This window comes from Equus asinus, chromosome 3 (assembly GCF_041296235.1).
Source record: "Equus asinus isolate D_3611 breed Donkey chromosome 3, EquAss-T2T_v2, whole genome shotgun sequence".
Taxonomy (NCBI): Eukaryota; Metazoa; Chordata; class Mammalia; order Perissodactyla; family Equidae; genus Equus; species Equus asinus.
In genome coordinates this window covers 125,972,678-125,989,880 of record NC_091792.1, presented here as the reverse complement: position 1 = coordinate 125,989,880, position 17,203 = coordinate 125,972,678, and the positions used below count along the sequence as shown (strand labels likewise).

At 34.7% G+C, this 17,203-nt stretch overlaps 2 protein-coding genes across 7 annotated transcripts in view; one reads left to right on the top strand and one right to left on the bottom strand.

The window, feature by feature from the left end:
- GUF1 (GTP binding elongation factor GUF1) overlaps positions 1-15,123 on the top strand; it is a 37,004-nt gene extending 21,881 nt beyond the window's left edge. Inside the window, exons 16-19 of one of the 3 annotated variants that reach the window (XR_011502245.1) lie at positions 780-816; positions 1,646-1,786; positions 1,923-2,042; positions 15,059-15,123. Coding sequence is in view for 2 of the 3 variants with exons in the window: in XM_014857143.3 (XP_014712629.2) it covers positions 780-816; positions 1,646-1,783 (175 nt within the window). In the remaining variant the exon portion in view is untranslated. Of the gene's footprint in view, positions 1-779; positions 817-1,645; positions 2,415-15,058 lie in introns of those variants that run through there. The other 2 variants (XM_014857143.3, XM_070505957.1) reach the window with 2 other exon arrangements.
- The window catches only part of GNPDA2 (glucosamine-6-phosphate deaminase 2), a 28,918-nt gene continuing 16,161 nt past the window's right edge, over positions 4,447-17,203 (bottom strand). For 3 of the 4 annotated variants that reach the window (XM_014857144.3, XM_070505958.1, XM_044767767.2), the window contains 2 exons: positions 14,796-14,970; positions 4,447-5,433 (listed from right to left, as the gene is read on the bottom strand). In XM_014857144.3, coding sequence (XP_014712630.1) covers positions 5,372-5,433; positions 14,796-14,970 — 237 coding nt within the window. In that variant the 3' untranslated portion in view covers positions 4,447-5,371. Of the gene's footprint in view, positions 5,434-12,729; positions 13,257-13,528; positions 14,971-17,203 lie in introns of those variants that run through there. The other variant, XR_011502247.1, reaches the window with a different exon arrangement.

Below are 17,203 nucleotides of genomic sequence, written 5' to 3'. Positions count from 1 at the left end.
TCAGTTGGAAATTGCTGTTCAATTCTAGCTTAACCCAAACCTAATGTATCTGTAGCAGTGAAATACAACAATCATTTTCATAAAGTCTTGAGATAAAGTTTATGCCTAGATGTGCATAATGTGAATTTCATTTCTTAATACTGTCTTGCTTTAGTAATTTTGTGTTTCATGAATACATCTTCTTAAGGACTACATAATAATGGAGCTATTTTTGAATTTCTGATCGTCCACATTTCTCTGAAACATGAATGAAATAGATTAGTTTATACCTGTTTGGATGGATATATTAAAATTATTTACCCTGAATTCAGTTTACCCTGAAATGGGTTTTATAAAAGTAATATATTCTTTATATTCCTAGATACTCTTGACCCACACTCGGAGGAGTTAGTAATAAGATAACAACCATCTTTAATTTTTTTGGAAGTAGTAGTGGTAGTATTTTTAGGTTGAGCCAGAAATGACCTTATATAATTCTGGTAATCAAGGTCACACCATGCTTGAGTTTGGCCTAATCAAGACTACCCACAAGACTTAAGCCTTGACCTTTTTTTTATTCTTAATAAAATTTATGTTGATATTCCTGTTGAATCGATTTTCTATTTTATCTCAAATACTTTCAAATACAAGAGCATTTGAGCTAGTTATTTGCTTATGGCGGTTTTACACAGGTATGACACGATCATTTAAATCTTTAGTAAAGGGGAGATTGTGAAAATAAAGTACTTTTGAATAGTATATTGAACTTATGTACTGATATGAAATTTCCTCTTTTACAGTGTGAAAGCTTATAGGAAAAATGTTTTGGCAAAATGTGTATGTATCTACCTATATTCTACTTTTTAATGATATATCTATTTTATGAGTTTAAAATCAAAAGGGGGTATAAGTATCTTGGTTTCTATTGTTGGTGTTTATAATGTCCTTTCATATCCAAATTTTCTTTTTAAATACGTAAATTTTAGCTTGACTATGATAGCGTATTCATTTTGATCCTAGTCTTAAATATTTTTCCATCTTATAAAAATTCCTTTATATGTAAGTAATACCTAAGAAAGTATTTTATATAAGTTATGGCCAGGATAACATGTTTTGTTGATCTAATTTATAAGGAAAGATTTTGAAGACCATGGCTTTGTCTTACAGTGGGAAAAGGGTGGGAATTGAAATCCACCTCTCCTGTGTTGCTTTGCCAAGTTTGCTGGTGTCATCTATTAACAAACGTAATATTCTTAACTGTTATTATATTAAGTGATAAGTGGTTTCTCTCAGTCCTTAGCATAGGGACTGGAACATTTATGCCCATGTGAGTTTCAGTATAGACTACAGCTATATAATCCAAAATTTCAAGCCTTGAATCAATAAGGAGATTGATAATTCTTCCTTGACATGCACAATGTAGTACTAGGTTTCCTTGGAGATGTTCATTTCCATACGAAAAAATAAGTAAAGCCTTTATCATTCTTTCAGAAGGTAGAAAAACTAGGATCTGCTAGGAAGGGGATTAGAGAGGTAACTTTGGAGATGTCTACCTCCATGGATAATAAGTGTAAGGTGGTTGTAGTTGTGTTGATGTCTTATGTAATTGTATGATTATGTTTCTGTGGAGTGATTTGGTCTTCCAATTTTTAAAAATATGTTTCAGTATGGCGGTGATATTACCCGAAAGATGAAACTTTTGAGGAGACAAGCAGAAGGAAAGAAAAAACTCAGAAAAGTTGGCAACGTTGAAGTTCCAAAAGATGCTTTTATAAAAGTTCTGAAAAAACAATCTGATAAATAATTGGTGGGCAAATATAAGGAATTTTCATAAATTAAAAACTGTGTATCCTTTTTCTTAGTAGTTTGTTTTTTAGTATAATATATAATTTATATTATTTATAACATGAATGAAAATTATAAAATTTGCTTGTTACTTTCAGGGTTTTCAGGTTTACATAACCTATTGGCTTTTCTTTGAAAGGAAGTAGTGGATGGATGAGAGCTTGGTTCTGAGGCCCTATTTCCTGTTTCAAATTTCTGTTCCACTACTTACTAGCAAGGTGAGCTTGGCCAAATTACTTACACTCTCTATTTACTATTTAGTAAAATCAGGATTATACTATTACTTATCTCCACAGGTTGTTGTGAAATTAAATGAGATATGTTTAAAATATTCAGAAGAGTGCATGACACATAATAAGTGCTCACTGAATTTTAACTATTTTGTTTTCATGCATATTTTTCTTACCAACACAGGCCCCATACTTAAGATTCTGCCTAGTTCAAGCCCAAAATAAAGTATTTTCAAAATCACCTTAAGTATCAATCTGTTAGCTGAATTTAGATGATATATATGAATGTTATTTAATAAAAGTCAGATAACATACTCTATAGACATGTGCTCTAGTTTTTAATAAAATTTTTACAAATGTTAGTTTGAAACCAGACAGTTTATATCTACATCTAAATTAAAATCATGGTGGGGGCTGTCCTATTTCTGATAATTAAAATGCATTTGTGCAAAGTGATAGGTATTTGGTATTAGCAGAAGCTGTTATTAATGACAGTTCAGTAATTATTGTCTAGATTTCATAATTAAGGAGACTGTACTTTAGAGTAGTTAAGTAACTTCCTGAGGTCACAAAGCCAGTAAAATGGCTGTCTTACTCCAAAGCATGTTTACTCAGTGAACAAACCAGAGGGCAGACTGTTTTACAGTAAGCTTTATATTTTATAATTTAGCCATTGATTTTTGTCCGCTATCTTGAATGAACCGAGTGAAGTAAATGTCTTTTAGGGATAAGACTATCAATGATGAATTTTATACTAAGGTTATTATGAGATGATTTTAATTATAAATTAAGATAGTGGGAACTGACTTAAAATTGTTTATAGAGGTTAAATAACCTTAGTCCTCGTTTTATAAATTAATCTTAAGTAACCTGTTAGTCCTAGTTATATAAATTAATCAGCTCAGATATCTTCCCTACCTCTTCTAGCTCTAATAGAACAGATGAAATGTGAGACTCCACACAATAGTATTTTGGAAAATGGCAGTATATTTGAAACTAGAAAAACATTTTAATATAATTTCTAAAACAAAATATTCTGTTCTACCATTATTGCCAGGGGAAAGTTACAAGTTGGTACCTGGCACACAGTATGCACTATATGTCTACACTATGTGTCTACTATTTAATATTTGTGCTTAATTAGTATGCTTGCAGTATGGACCCAATTAAATTTCTTCCTTTAACCTCTGACTTTTCAGGAAACAGTTTCTTTAGTAATCTAACAGTACAGAAAAGTATTTTTCCAATATTTAAGCGTAAGCATAAGTTCTCTCCCTGGCCACTCTCCCCAACAGGTGATTTTCATGATTTAGAGTTGTATATCTCCTAATATATCCCCTAGAGGACCTTTCATTACTAAAATTTTTGCAAACTTTTAAAATAATGTCAACTGTAAGATTAGCATAGTCACTATTGAGTTTAATATGTGACAGCCAGTGTGCTGAGTGCAAGTCATTCCCTCATTCAAGCTACACAACAGCTGAGGTATAGGTGCTGTTACCATCCCATTCTATAGGGGAAGCAGCTCAGACTTATGTATTGCCCAGTGTCAGTTACTGACAGAGCTGGGATACACGCTGGCTTCTCTCTCCAAACCCCAATTCCTAGCTACTACGCTTTATTGCCTCTTGTGGAAATGCCTTCAATAGGCTTCTTAGTTCTTTCCCTAACAGCAGTTTAGCTCCTGACTTAGGGAGCTAAAGTGGCCAGAAATCAGTTTGCTGAGGAGCTTGAGTACATGGACCTAAACTAGTCTCTCAACATGAAGGGCAGTTATGGAAAGATCTTTAGACACTGTTTCAGCTAGCACATTTAAAGCACAGAAATAACTGGTGAACCATGCACTGCAACAGGTATCTTTAGTTTTTTCACTATGATACTATATGACCCTTCTAAGGTAGTAAAGTTAGTTTGCAGTAACTAATACTTTATTACCAGGAGTGTGACTGGAAAATGATACTGATTCATTCACTAGTCATTTAAAAACCATTTATAACGCTTAAGGCTATTAAAACTTCATTAACTGGAATTAAAGCAGCATATTTTATCTAATGGTTTTATTTTTTTTTATTTATTTGCTATTTAAATATTTTAAGGAACTTAACCATAAATACATTTCAATCACATAGGCAGTTAAGCAGGTATATAAGTAATGCTTCTACCAGGTGGGCTTGTAAGATGTAAAACATGCAGACTAAAGAGAACATTTTTTATTCCCCAAGGAGCAAGACTAAGAAATTATAGACAGAGATACTGTCTTTTGACTTAAATCTCCTAATTGTATGATGGCAACAGACAAACAGTAAATGCAGGCTCACAGCTACTATTAATTGTTGGACTCTCTCAGATGCATGTATTCAGTTTCACTTCTAGAAATAAAATTTAGATAACATTTGTTATGATAAACTTTATTTGAATTAAAGATAGAAAACAATATACTTTTATTTGCAGTTTAATGATGCAAGTTATGACAATCTAAAATAGTTTATAGTAATTCCTTTTGTATGTACACTTCATCATATTATCCTTTTAGACATATATGTAAGAAATAAAGCTAATTTATGAAGTTTAACAATAATCAGAAAATTTTCTTCAAAAGAATTTCCTTAAGAGTGTTGCTAGGTATAAAGCTCATAACTGCCAAAATATTTATACGAAAAGCATGAACCCAAGTCATTAAATAAGAGCACATTTGTAAAAAAGTGCTATAGAAGAAGGTGCACAAAAATCATGCACTTAGACATACCTTCCAAAAGGACATAAACTGTACTTTTAGGCACTGTCATCTCTAGATTTTGTGTACCAACAATACATAGCAGGACTTTTGATGTCCAGATGCTATTGCAGGAAGATGACTAAGGCAACCACGTGCAGAAAGCTTGTGTATAATGCCCCCAAAATACAAAGGTAGCGTTCCAAAAGTAAAGGTTTGCCGTGATAGTTGTTTGATACCTGAAAGGCTTGGAGTGTGATTAAAAAATAAAAATGTACTTGATGTACAGAATCTCCACCTTTAAAATTACTTTTAAAATGTTTAAACAGGCAGACATTTCATTTCTGTGCTGTTTTATAGAATGTCTAGGTGGTTTATATACTTAATAAACAGCCAGTTAATTGAGAGCCAACTACTTCTCCTAAACCCTAGTATAAAATGGACATATCCTAAATATGGAATGTTTAACATATAGATATTGGACTTGAAAAATGATGCTCTTCAAAAACTCCCCATGTTTTATATCATATTGCATAGCTGAAAGTTCATATACTACTTATAAAAGTGTTCTGTTCAGTCAAGCAGAATTTTGCTCCAATCTCCTTCATTTTCCTTCTTTCATACTGTATAGTGGATCCACAAGTTTATTGTGCACATGCATTAAACCTTAAAGGAAAAAAGCACAGTTCTAATTGTATTTTTAGTTTTGAACTATTTCTCATTTACTTTAGAAAACACAAGATTTTATGAGATACAGTAAGTACATTTGTTCCCATCTGATACAAAATAGGTTTATTGAAAAAATGCAAAATGTTTCAGAATGTTTAGTTTTAACTACCTAGCAAATACCAATTTACATTTATGAATCTGTAGATCGAGAATGTGGACAGGTTCTTTGGGAGTAACTGGAAGGAGCAGTTTTTGTCTTCAGAGCTTCAGAATGACAAGATGACAGATGTGAATACTGACTTAGTTAAGACATTTTAATTATATCTAGAAGCCTGTTGAGTTTGATCCTCTGGCAGTTCCTCCACCAGACTCCAGCAAGGGGCTCAGAATTGTTGTTACACTAGGATAGCTTTAATGCTCCAATATGTTACCCTATCCATTCATCTGGCAAATTATTTTCCATTGTGACTTGTGTATTTACAATAGGGGTTGATGACAATCCTCACTGAGGGAGGTTTATGACAACAATACAGAAGATAACCTATATTAGTAATTTCTAAGTAGACAAATTTCATCTCATAATTGGTATACTAGTAAATTGTTCTTACTTATTAAAGCTTCTTGGAAAATATCTTCCAGTTACTCATATGTCTTAATGAATACGTACTATGTTTCCTTGAGGGAAAAAAAGATTGTCCCAATTAATAAATTAAAGATTTTTTATTCTGGAGGTTAAAGAAATGAGTTAAATTTTTCAGGTTGTTAAGAACGTGGAGGCTAGGCTGGGGAAAGGGACTCAAACTATGTTTCTCTCTGGAAATGTGCTTACTGGATTGGGGGTACAGGGTACTTGTTAATAAGCAGATGTTCCTTGTCTGGAAGGCTGCAAAAGCACTCTAGAATCCCAACTGTGAGGAGGACCATTTTTAAGAGATAAGCAAAGAAGGAGACATGCAAAGAGCACTGAAGAGTTGATGTAGTAGGAGAAAAACCGAAGTGTAAGAGCCTTAAAAGGAGAGGAGAGAGTATCATAGACTAGTGCCAACTGAAAGAGAAAATGCTCAAGTGCCTACTTCAGCGTCTAATCAGCACCTCAGACTTAACAAGGTCCAGACCCACTGTTTCCCTTCCAAAGCATTTCTTTGAGAATCTTGGTATATGGTGTTTATCCTTCAATAAACTGCTAAAGCCAGACAACTAAAATTCACTGATTTTTTTTCTTTCCTTTAATTCAGCAGCAAGACCAGTTGGCAGGACTTTCAAAATATATCCCAAACTAGCCACAGTTCTTTATCTCCATGGCTACCACCCCAGGGGAAGCCACTGTCATCTCTAATCTGACTACTTCCAACTCAACACTCCACCACTCACTCATTTCCCCATCCCATAATACAATTCCTGCATAGCAGGCAACATAGTATTTTTAAAAACAGAAACTGGATTATACCATTTCCCCACTGAAAATTCCCGAATTGCTCTGGTCACTTAGAACATAATGTAGATTTTATTCTGTTGTCTTTGTTTACCCTTCAGACCTCATGTTCTCTCTCTTCCCTATCATGCTGTACTCAACTCTGGGTCTGTTGCTGTTACTTCAGAAAGCCTACGCTTGGCTCCAGGGCAGGGTCTTCATGCTTCCTCTCTCATTCAGCCTGGAATGCTCCTCTCCCTGAGCAAAGCAAGACTGCCTCTTTTGTTTATTAGGCCTCAGCCCAAAAGCTGCCTTAAAATGAATTGTAATTTCACTTTCTTTAGGGCAATTTTCACTCTTAGAAAATGTTTTTGTACCATGTCTCCAACTATAAACTATGGGCCAGGACCTTATATTCACTGTTCTAAGTTCTGCTCTATAAAGGTCATGGCACATGGTGGAAGCACAATAAATAGTTTAAAAAGTGTGAAGGTTCAGTGAGACAGTGGTATCTAGAAACTTTTTTTTTCCTTTGAGGAAGGTTAGCCCCTGAGCTAACATCTGCCGCTGATCCTCCTCTTTTTTGCTGAGGAAGACTGGCCCTGAGCTAACATCCACCACCAATCCTCCTCTTTTTTGCTGAGGAAGACTGGCCCTGAGCTAACATCTGTGCCCATCTTCCTTTACTTTATACGTGGGACGCCTGCTACAGCATGGCTTGACAAGCAGTGCATAGCTCCACACCCAGGATCTGAACTGGCAAACCCCAGGCTGCCAAAGCAGAACGTGCAAATTGAACCTGCTGAAGCAGAACGTGCGAATTTAACTACTGCACCACCAGGCCAGCCCCCTAGAAGCTTCTTTTAATTTATAAATTCACAAAGTATATTGATAATAAAGAGGCAGTAGAAAAGGAGAGGATGGAGACAGAGAAGATTCTGTAGTTCAAGGTCCTTAAGTTAGGACAGAAAAGGATCAAGGGCATTGGCAGAATGGCTAGACCTGAAAGGAAAGGATGCTTGAAGATTAGGATAAATTTGGAAATCTTAGACGTAGGTTATGCAGGGACATAAATTACGCCTTCCATGCAGCTGGAGGGAAAGAACGATCAAAAGGTCAAAATGAGTAATGGGAAAAGTGTGAAAACAGCAAAACTTGGAACAAGAACTAACCAAGGATATAAAAGGATTTATTTTCTTTCTTTCTTGTTTTTGTGAGGAAGATTGGCCCTGAGCTAACATCTGTTGTCAATCTTCCTCTTTTTGTTTGATGAAGACTGTCATTGAGCTAACATCTGTGGCAATCTTCCTGTTTTTTTGTATGTGGGACACTGCCAAAGCATGGCCTGACGAGTGGTGTGTAGGTCCGTGCCCAGGCTCTGAACTTGTGAACCCTGGGCTGCCAAAGCAAAGCATGCAAATTTAACCACTACGCCACTGGGAGGGCCCCTAAAAGGATTTTTGTATAAAAAGTACTAAAGTAAGTATAAAGGCACTTGATTAGTTCCTCCTCCACCTCAGGTATATGGCAGCCACTTAGCTATCCAGCTTTATAAAATGGAGTAATCTCAGCTCAAAAATCCAAAACAGCAGTGTACTCAACATATTGCATAACAGTCTTATAATGATGTTTGGGTTAGATATGTCTTAGATAATGTAATCTCTAATACTTCAATGTTTCTACAGTGATAGTTCCTATAAAGTTGTACAACCCCCACCCCGTGCTTCCCAGCACTTTGAAGACAAAAAAGCATGTAATAAAAATCCATAAATGTGAGTACAAACCAATGGAGTATTTCATTCATTAGACTGTTATATAAAGCTGTCCCTGAAGCTAGCTTTGAAATATACTGACTTACTGGCATTTGTTCTTTGCTCAAAAAAATGTTAATATGTAAGAATATTTTTCTCAGAGTAATGCCCTCCCTCCCAAACGCCATACCCTTTGGTGCTATAAAGGCTGCTGCAGTTAATTTTACACCCTCATAGGAAAGAGATGTGCTCTTGGATGTTCAAATACAAGAGTTCTGAGGGAAGGCAGAGCAGAACTAATCCACAAGCATTCTGTCAATGAACATTCTGTGTTCTTCATGGGGGCTGGTATTAAACCACACTAGCCCTGTGGCCTTGGCTTACATTCTAATATTGGGATTTTCAAGGTTAAAAAAAAATCCAACCCACAATATGACTAACAAAAATGTACAACTGAAATCTCAAAAGGTTGTAATCTATCATAACATTAATAAAAAAAAAAAAAATCCAAGGTACCATTGTTATTAAAAAAGTTAAACACACCATATTTAAACATAACAAAAGAGTTAAACTTGGAATGCAGGGGAAAATAGAGCAATGAATACTGAACCATTTCTGACTTCCAGACTGACGACAATTAGAAGCTGTCCACCTGATAGAAATCAAGTAAAGCATCAACTCTTAACCTGGAGTCCTAGGATATAACAGAGTTAGAGAAGGTTCAGAGAGTCCTTGAATCCTGATAATATGCAGACTTACGTGTACGCACACGTGTGTGTGCGTGTGCACACATTCTCAAAGTGGTCCATGACCCAAAAAAGGTGAAGAGCCACTGACACATGAGCCCTGGTTTGCTTTTTGGCTCTTAAACTATACATTCCCTTTGTTTTTAAAGTACACTCTAGCCCCATTTTATTCATACATTTTGTTCTGTATTCTATTAACAGGAACTTTTTCTGCTACTATGTTAGCTCATCCTTACATCTGTGCTGTTGCTTGAGCCATTTCCTTTCAATTTAAATGCCACCTGTCTTGCAGAGCCCACCATCCCATCAGATTAAAGTTTTCTTCAACTATTTATAAATCTCCCCCTTATTTAATATCTATTCGACTTAAGAGTGTGATTTACATAATTTAGCACTTAAACGGAAATGCTTTCAGTCGTGTTCATCCATCCTTCTACCTGCCCAACAACCCTCACAACTGATCCAAGTGCCTCCAATGTACCAGGCACACTTTTAGACTGAAATAATTTAGTGAACAAAACTAAAGTCTCTACCTCCGTGGAACTCTTATTTTAATACAATATATTACATTTTATTGTATCAAATCACTTAATGAGTCAGCTTTTTATGAAGAATGCCAACTACTTTCAGGCAGGGATACTTACTGTGACTAACATCATATGAGACAATGTAGCTGAAGGTACTTTTAACTCATGTTCTTGGCTGATGACACTAACTGGAAAATATGCATTTACCAAAAATATCCATTAAAGACTAATTTTTTGGGGCTGGTCCTGTGGCTGAGTAGTTAAGTTTGTGTGCTCAGCTTCAGTGGCCCAGGGTTTCGCCGGTTCAGAGCCTGGGCACGGACCTAGCACCGCTCATCAAGACATGCCGAGGCGGCGTCCCACATAGCAGAAGTGGAAGGACCTACAACTAGAATACACAACTATGTACTGGGGGGCTTTGGGGAGAAGAAAAAAAAAAAAGACTGGCAAGAGATGTTAGCTCAGAGTCAATCTTTTAAAAAAAAAAAATTTATAGTACAAAAGAAATATTTGCTAAGGGAAAAGATTTACCAGATGATATCTCCAAACAGAACCAATCCTATCTAAACAGGATCTAAGTGAAAAGTTTAATCCATTTTCAACAACCAGTACCTAAAGAGCTGTAAACTGGAGACTGGAGAGACCCAAGGGTGGGGGGGGGGGCAACAAAGATAATGGCCATTCCAGCCAGGTGGTTTACAATATGTTATCGTCTTCTAGAGGACCTCTTTTAGAGGATCATTCTACTTGACAGAATTCATCTGTCATGTGCTTATAGCTTTGATCGTGGAAAGAATATATGAGAGCTTTAAAATACAACTTAGAAGATTGGGATAAAAATTCAACTCATTTATAAAGTTTTTTTAACTGTACATTGACTATACCTTTAATACATAAGATAAGGCTGCTTCCGAACTATAAATTTTGAAAATTTTATTACTTGCTTTTTGGATAATCAAGAATTTACTATGACTTAAGATAAAAATTGACAACTTTCTACACAAGAATTTGATAAAAATAAGTAACTTCTACTTAAATCATAAACAGAAATAAGTAAGTTATTCTAATAAGTATTGATAAAAATGCAGACTTATGGACATACTACCAAAAGAAGAAAAGTTAAATATAGACCATAAATGTCCTTTTTATGGTTTTGGCTCAATTTGAACTCATTTAACCTCTGTCAGGCTATCGGAGTACAGTCTAAAAAGGATGAAACAGAAAAAAAAATGTTCATGATGATGGTATCTTGAAAATATATATCTCAAGGACATAAAACAAGTTTTACTTTAAAAAAGCGAAAACAAAAAACTAGAACTAATAATATTAAACTGTGTTTCCCAGTGATTTACTTTTATCTTTCAAAAGGTATATACTGAAATAAACTTCCATTTACTAATAATTCTTACTGTTTTAGATGTAGTTAACCTAGATTTTCTTCAGGAGCTCATTAATTAGAATCCTTTAAGATTCCTGTTGGCACTTTTTAAAGATTTTATTTTTTCCTTTTTCTCCCCAAAGCCCCCCAGTACATAGTTGTATATTCTTCGTTGTGGGTCCTTCTAGTTGTAGCATGTGGGACGCTGCCTCAGCGTGGTTTGATGAGCAGTGCCATGTCCGTGCCCAGGATTCGAACCAACGAAACACTGGGCCGCCTGCAGCGGAGCGCACAGACTTAACCACTCGGCCACGGGGCCAGCCCCTCCTGTTGGCACTTTTTAGTGATGGCAGAAGAAAAGGTAGTGATGTGAATGGAATTTGAAGAATTACAGATGATAACTACAGGATTCATATCCTCCAGTACATCTTGAAGTGATATAATAACTCAATGAGGATGTGGCAAATGTATAAAATTACATTTATAATATGTTTAAATTTCTGAATACTCAATTATTCTACCCTATAACAAAAATACCTTACTATAAAATGAGGTCCATATATGGCCCAGAACAAAATCTCAGTTCCATTTTTCTCCATATTGAAGGAGGCATCCTGACAGGCTGATATCCTGAACCTCTTCAGAAATACATACTCTCCAAAGTGGAAAATATAGTGTCCTCAAAAAGGCAATGCAGCGAGTCTTTTATGAATAGTCTGCACTTCAAAATGTTTCAGAAGAGCTTAGAGAACTAAATACATATAATCATCTACTTCCTATTTTATATTTTCTTTAACATATGTCCTAACCTTTTTGGAAGCAATTATTATGGTATGAAGAAAACAGAAATATGGTTCAGATCATAAATCATAGCCAGTGTTTACTCTTCTTCTATAAGGCAGTAAAACAGTGGACAGAAGCCCAGACTCCAGACAAGCCTAGTTTGACTTAGCAGCTCTGCTCACATATAAGCTGTGTGGCGTTGGTTGGGTAAGGGAGTTAACATCTCTATGAAAGCCTGTTAACTCATCTATAAATGGGATTATAAGAGTAGCTACTTTAAAGAACTGTGAAAATTAAGTAAATCAGTAAGTATAATGTATTTAGAATAGCGCCTGGTCATAAAAGTATTGGTTATTATTAAATATCTTATTAAAATCAACTCCACTACAATGTAAAAATTTTCTGTTAGAAACCAAATTGACAAAATCAGACAAGTAGAGAGGTTTATCTGGGGATCGCTGGTACTAGAAAATGGCAATGTTAAATGAATCTCTCATAAAACTGCCATTAAAATATGTGGATATGAGGATTCCTTCTGTTAACTTTTTTAAGGAATCTAATATTTTTTATGAAATCTGAAGGACTCTAAGGAAATATATGTGTAGAACACCATCAAAGAGCTCTGTCTTATTCACAACTCATCACTAAGATAGTCTCTGCTTCTATCTGTCAAATTACTAAGAGGCTAACAATTTTTCAGTTTAATTTGATATATTTTGGCTTGGTAGAAAACTGGTAATTTAACTGATAAAAACATAAACGATTGGAAATAATCTAAGTATTTAACAATTAGCAAATGTTTGAGTAAATTATGATATGTCTACTTGACTATTATATAGCCATTAAAAATGCTTTTGAAGAATAGTAAGAAAGGAAAATGCTTACAACATATAAGTGAAAATACAAAACTATATACACATGATCAAAATTTTGTATTAAAAATTAGACTATTTTTGCTGTTTGCCAAACTTCAATCATTTGTGTATCACCTTCAAGATTTCTACCATAATCACACATTTACATGAACTATAACTTACTGGTTTCCTTTAAACTAATTTTTTTTTTTTTTAGGAAGGTTAGCCCTGAGCTAACATCTGCCACCAATCCTCCTCTTTTTTGCTGAGGAAGACTGGCCCTGAACTAACATCTGTGCCCATCTTCCTCTACTTTATATGTGGGACACCTGCCACAGCATGGCTCAACAAACGGTGCGTAGGTCTGCACCTGGGATCTGAACGGTGAACCCCAGGCCACCAAAGCGGAACATGTGAACTTAACCACTCTGCCACTGGGCTGGCCCCAACTGATAATTTTTAAGTTTATATACTACAATTCATGAATATGAGATGCTGAAGACTGTAACACACACCATTATTTTATGTACCACAAGAAAAAATGCTACCAGGGCTGGCCCAGTGGTGTAGTGGTTAAGTTCGCATGTTCTGCTTCTGCGACCCGGGGTTTGCAGGTTTGGATCCCAGGCGCAGACATAGCACCACTTGTCAAGCCACACTGTGGTGGCATCTCACATAAAAAAAAATAGAGGAAGACTGGAACAGATGTTAGTTCAGTGACAATTTTCCTAAAGCAAAAAGAGGAAGATTGACAACAGATGTTAGCTCAGGGCCAATCTTCGTCACACAGACACACACACACAAAAATGCTACCAGATAAGCTATGACACCAATTTTAAACAAGTCCCAATTTCAGATAAATGTGAATAAAGATATGTCTTAGAAGCAATAAAATATGGTAACATCTTTAAACTTGTCAAAGCATTAATATCCATGAAATACAGGTTTGACTGGTTCAGTATGTTTTTCTAATACATGTTAAACTCCTAGTTACTAGACCAAAAAGATTAAAATATATATTGATTCATGTAATATCAGTAGTACACATACTGCATACTTTGTGAATTACTGACCTAGATATTTGACTAATTACATAATGTTTTCGTATCTGCTGTATGAACACAGGTGTTTTATAAAGAGTACCCCATTGGACAGCTTGTTTATGTGTGTGTATTTATATGTGGAGTTGACTCTTAAGCAGGGAATGGGTTCTAAACTGAGTGTAGTCACACTTTCCTTGAAAGTGTCTTAAATCACCCATTACATCAAGCAGAAGTGGTTTTATATATACAACCTGGTACGGTAAGGTTTAAGAATTATTGAACTAGGTTGCAGGAAGAAGCAAAAGGAAATACATATGCAGAAGTCTAGGCAATCAAACTCTTGATTACTTACAGAGTTTATTCTACACTGTTTTTGACATTTAGGCATTATAACTTTAAATATGGGAATAATTTGTTTGAAATTGTTAAGATTAAATGAGATAGTGAGTGACCCATCTTATCCTCTGATTAGGTTCTAAACATAGCTTGGAGATGGGGGTGAGACAGGTAAACAATGAAAAGAAAATCATAAGACATATTCATTTCGTTTTGGGTTATTTAATCTTGTATATTCAATATGAAAGTAAAATATTTTATTAAATTTTGGATTTCAAGAAAAATCTTGTTCACTGAAAATATGGATTGAAGAGATTCTCTTCAAGAAAAAAAACAGGAAACTACTCTGAAAACTACTATTATCTGAGGTGAGACATTTCTATTCCCTTGAAAGAACTGGCAGCTGTCTCAGCACATGCCAGTTTTCAATAGGCCACAGGGCAGCATAACTCCACAGTTATATTAAGTTGTAAAATTGTCATCTACAATAGAACATTCTCACAGTCTGCTTTTGAAATTTCAGTGCTCACCTTTAAAGTATTTCACAGTTTTAACTCTTAATTCTAAAGTAGCATCTTCATCACACACAAAAATAGTTCGAGGATGCTGCTGGAAAGCTGAAACAGTCCACATGTGGTTGACTCCTTCTTCTATTGCTTTGTAGAGAGCAAATGCCTTGTGTGCACCTGTTATGAGGATCATTACCTGAAAAGTTATGAACATTATTTGTTAATTCTTAAAACATGTTCCAAATGGCTAAGAAGCTCTCTTTTTTTTCTTTTTTAAAAACAAGGTCTCTGGCACCAGTATTCTCCTGGAGGTCAAATAAAAATTAACAGCTCCATATTTCTTCACAGTTCAAGGTATTTATTTCTACTCTTTAAGGTAACAGGCAAGCACAAAGTTTCTCTCTTCTGGTTTAACAAAGTAAAATAGTATCTTGTTATGGAGTATTACTGAATATAGAATAGTGCCTATGATTATTAACATATTAAATAATGATGTACCGAAGAGACCTGGGAGAATGAAGAAAAAGAAACAGAAGGGCTGTTTTTCAAAATCAGAATTACATGTCAACAAAGAATTTTATACAACCAGGAATGATACACCAAATTGCTCTAGTCCAGATAAGCAATAGATATTACTTTGGAAAAGCAAAAGACTGTAAAATAATGCATATTTAAAGAGTAATCTACAAAAAGAAACTTTAAGACTGTTTCACTGAATATGTGCTAATCTACAGTTGTCCTGGAACAAAAACTAGATTTAAAGAAGGAGTCAGGGTCTACTTAAATGCCATTAAGCACACGTGACTCAGGATATCCTTATGAACTATAGAAAATCCAAGTTCTTGGTCCAAAATCCCTAACAGCCTATGAGATAATTCAAAGAACATGTGCAAATGTGAGTAAGTATATATGTGTCAGAATGAGTCTTTATCATTTTTAGCAGTAAATCTATCCTATTTTACAAGTTAATCTAAACAGTTTATGTACTAAATCTTTAAGCATGATTTTTTTCTCATTACAATTGTTACAATTGTTAACTAAAAAATGAATGTTAAGGTGGTTGTAATTCTAAAATATTTATAACAATATAAAAATTCTGAATTGCATATTTTATAACCAGACTTTCTTAAAGAGGGAGGAAATTAAAGATTAATGAACCAGATATTACTGTATATCTTTTATTAAGATTCACTACTTGTTTTCCATTTTGACATCTTGATTAATATCAAAGCCCATGGATGCATTAGAATATATATGAATTTCTATGCATGTTTTTATTGATACTTCTTGTTCTAAAGTATGAGGATCTATCAGTGAAGAATTTAATATGCCATCACATATAACTAAAAGCATCTGATGTATAAAACAAAAATTAATCATGTTTGATATAGTAAGGTAAGCACAACACTGATTAATGGATTTGGTAATTAGTTTCCCTTGCTGGACATTATAGCAATTTTATTTTTAAGACTGATCCATGTGTTACAGAGGAGTTTTTAAAAAAAACAAAAAACATTCAGGTTGTTTGCTTTATCCTGTCTTCTAATCCAGAATCTTTGGAGTTAGAACCCAGGAATCAGGTCCCTTGAGTGATTATTATGCAATCTGGCAGAAGTTCTTGGACAAGCACTTGTAAAGTCTCTATAAAGCTACTTTAACACACACTGAATCAAATGAAAATATGTGGTGATTGCTGCATGATGGATATGTTCTGAAGTTTAATTTATTTAAGGAGTTTTAACATACGATTTGGTGGTTTCAAAGTTAAACACTGAACTTAGTTAGCACTTTCCTTAAATTATCTCATTTAACTCTTTAAAACAACACTATGAGATAAATACTATTCTTATTCACATTTTACAGATAAGAAAACCGAGATACTCTGTAACTTGCCCAAGGTCTTGGTAAGGCTATGCTACAAACAAGAGACCTGATTCCAGGGTCCACATCCTTCCTATATTATATTGTCTCTTGAGAGACAGAAACTGTTAAAAAGTCCACCAATTAGACAGTATGAGCTAAGTCTTTCATTACTGAAGCAAATATTATAAAAGGTAATGGGAGAGGTGGCAACAAATTTTAACATCAAACGTATACTAAGAAAAAAAAATGACAAGACAATCAAACACTTATTGTTGAGAAACAGAAATACATAGTGAGGCTAGCATTAGCATTATGAAGGGAGTGGAAGGAAAGGAGGCTAGTAGAAGTTTGGGGTGGGATGAAGAATTAGTGTGTGTGCATGCCTAAGACATGTACAACCTCTGAGAATTAAGAAGAAATATCTGGAAAAGCAGAAATTGAAAAAAAATTGCTCTCAGAATATGTGGTTACTTCTAATCTACCTGTTCCACCATTGTCAAGGAGAGTATTTCTCATATGGAAAAGTTTTAGAGTAGCTCCTATGTGAAACCAAGTCTTAAGGATAA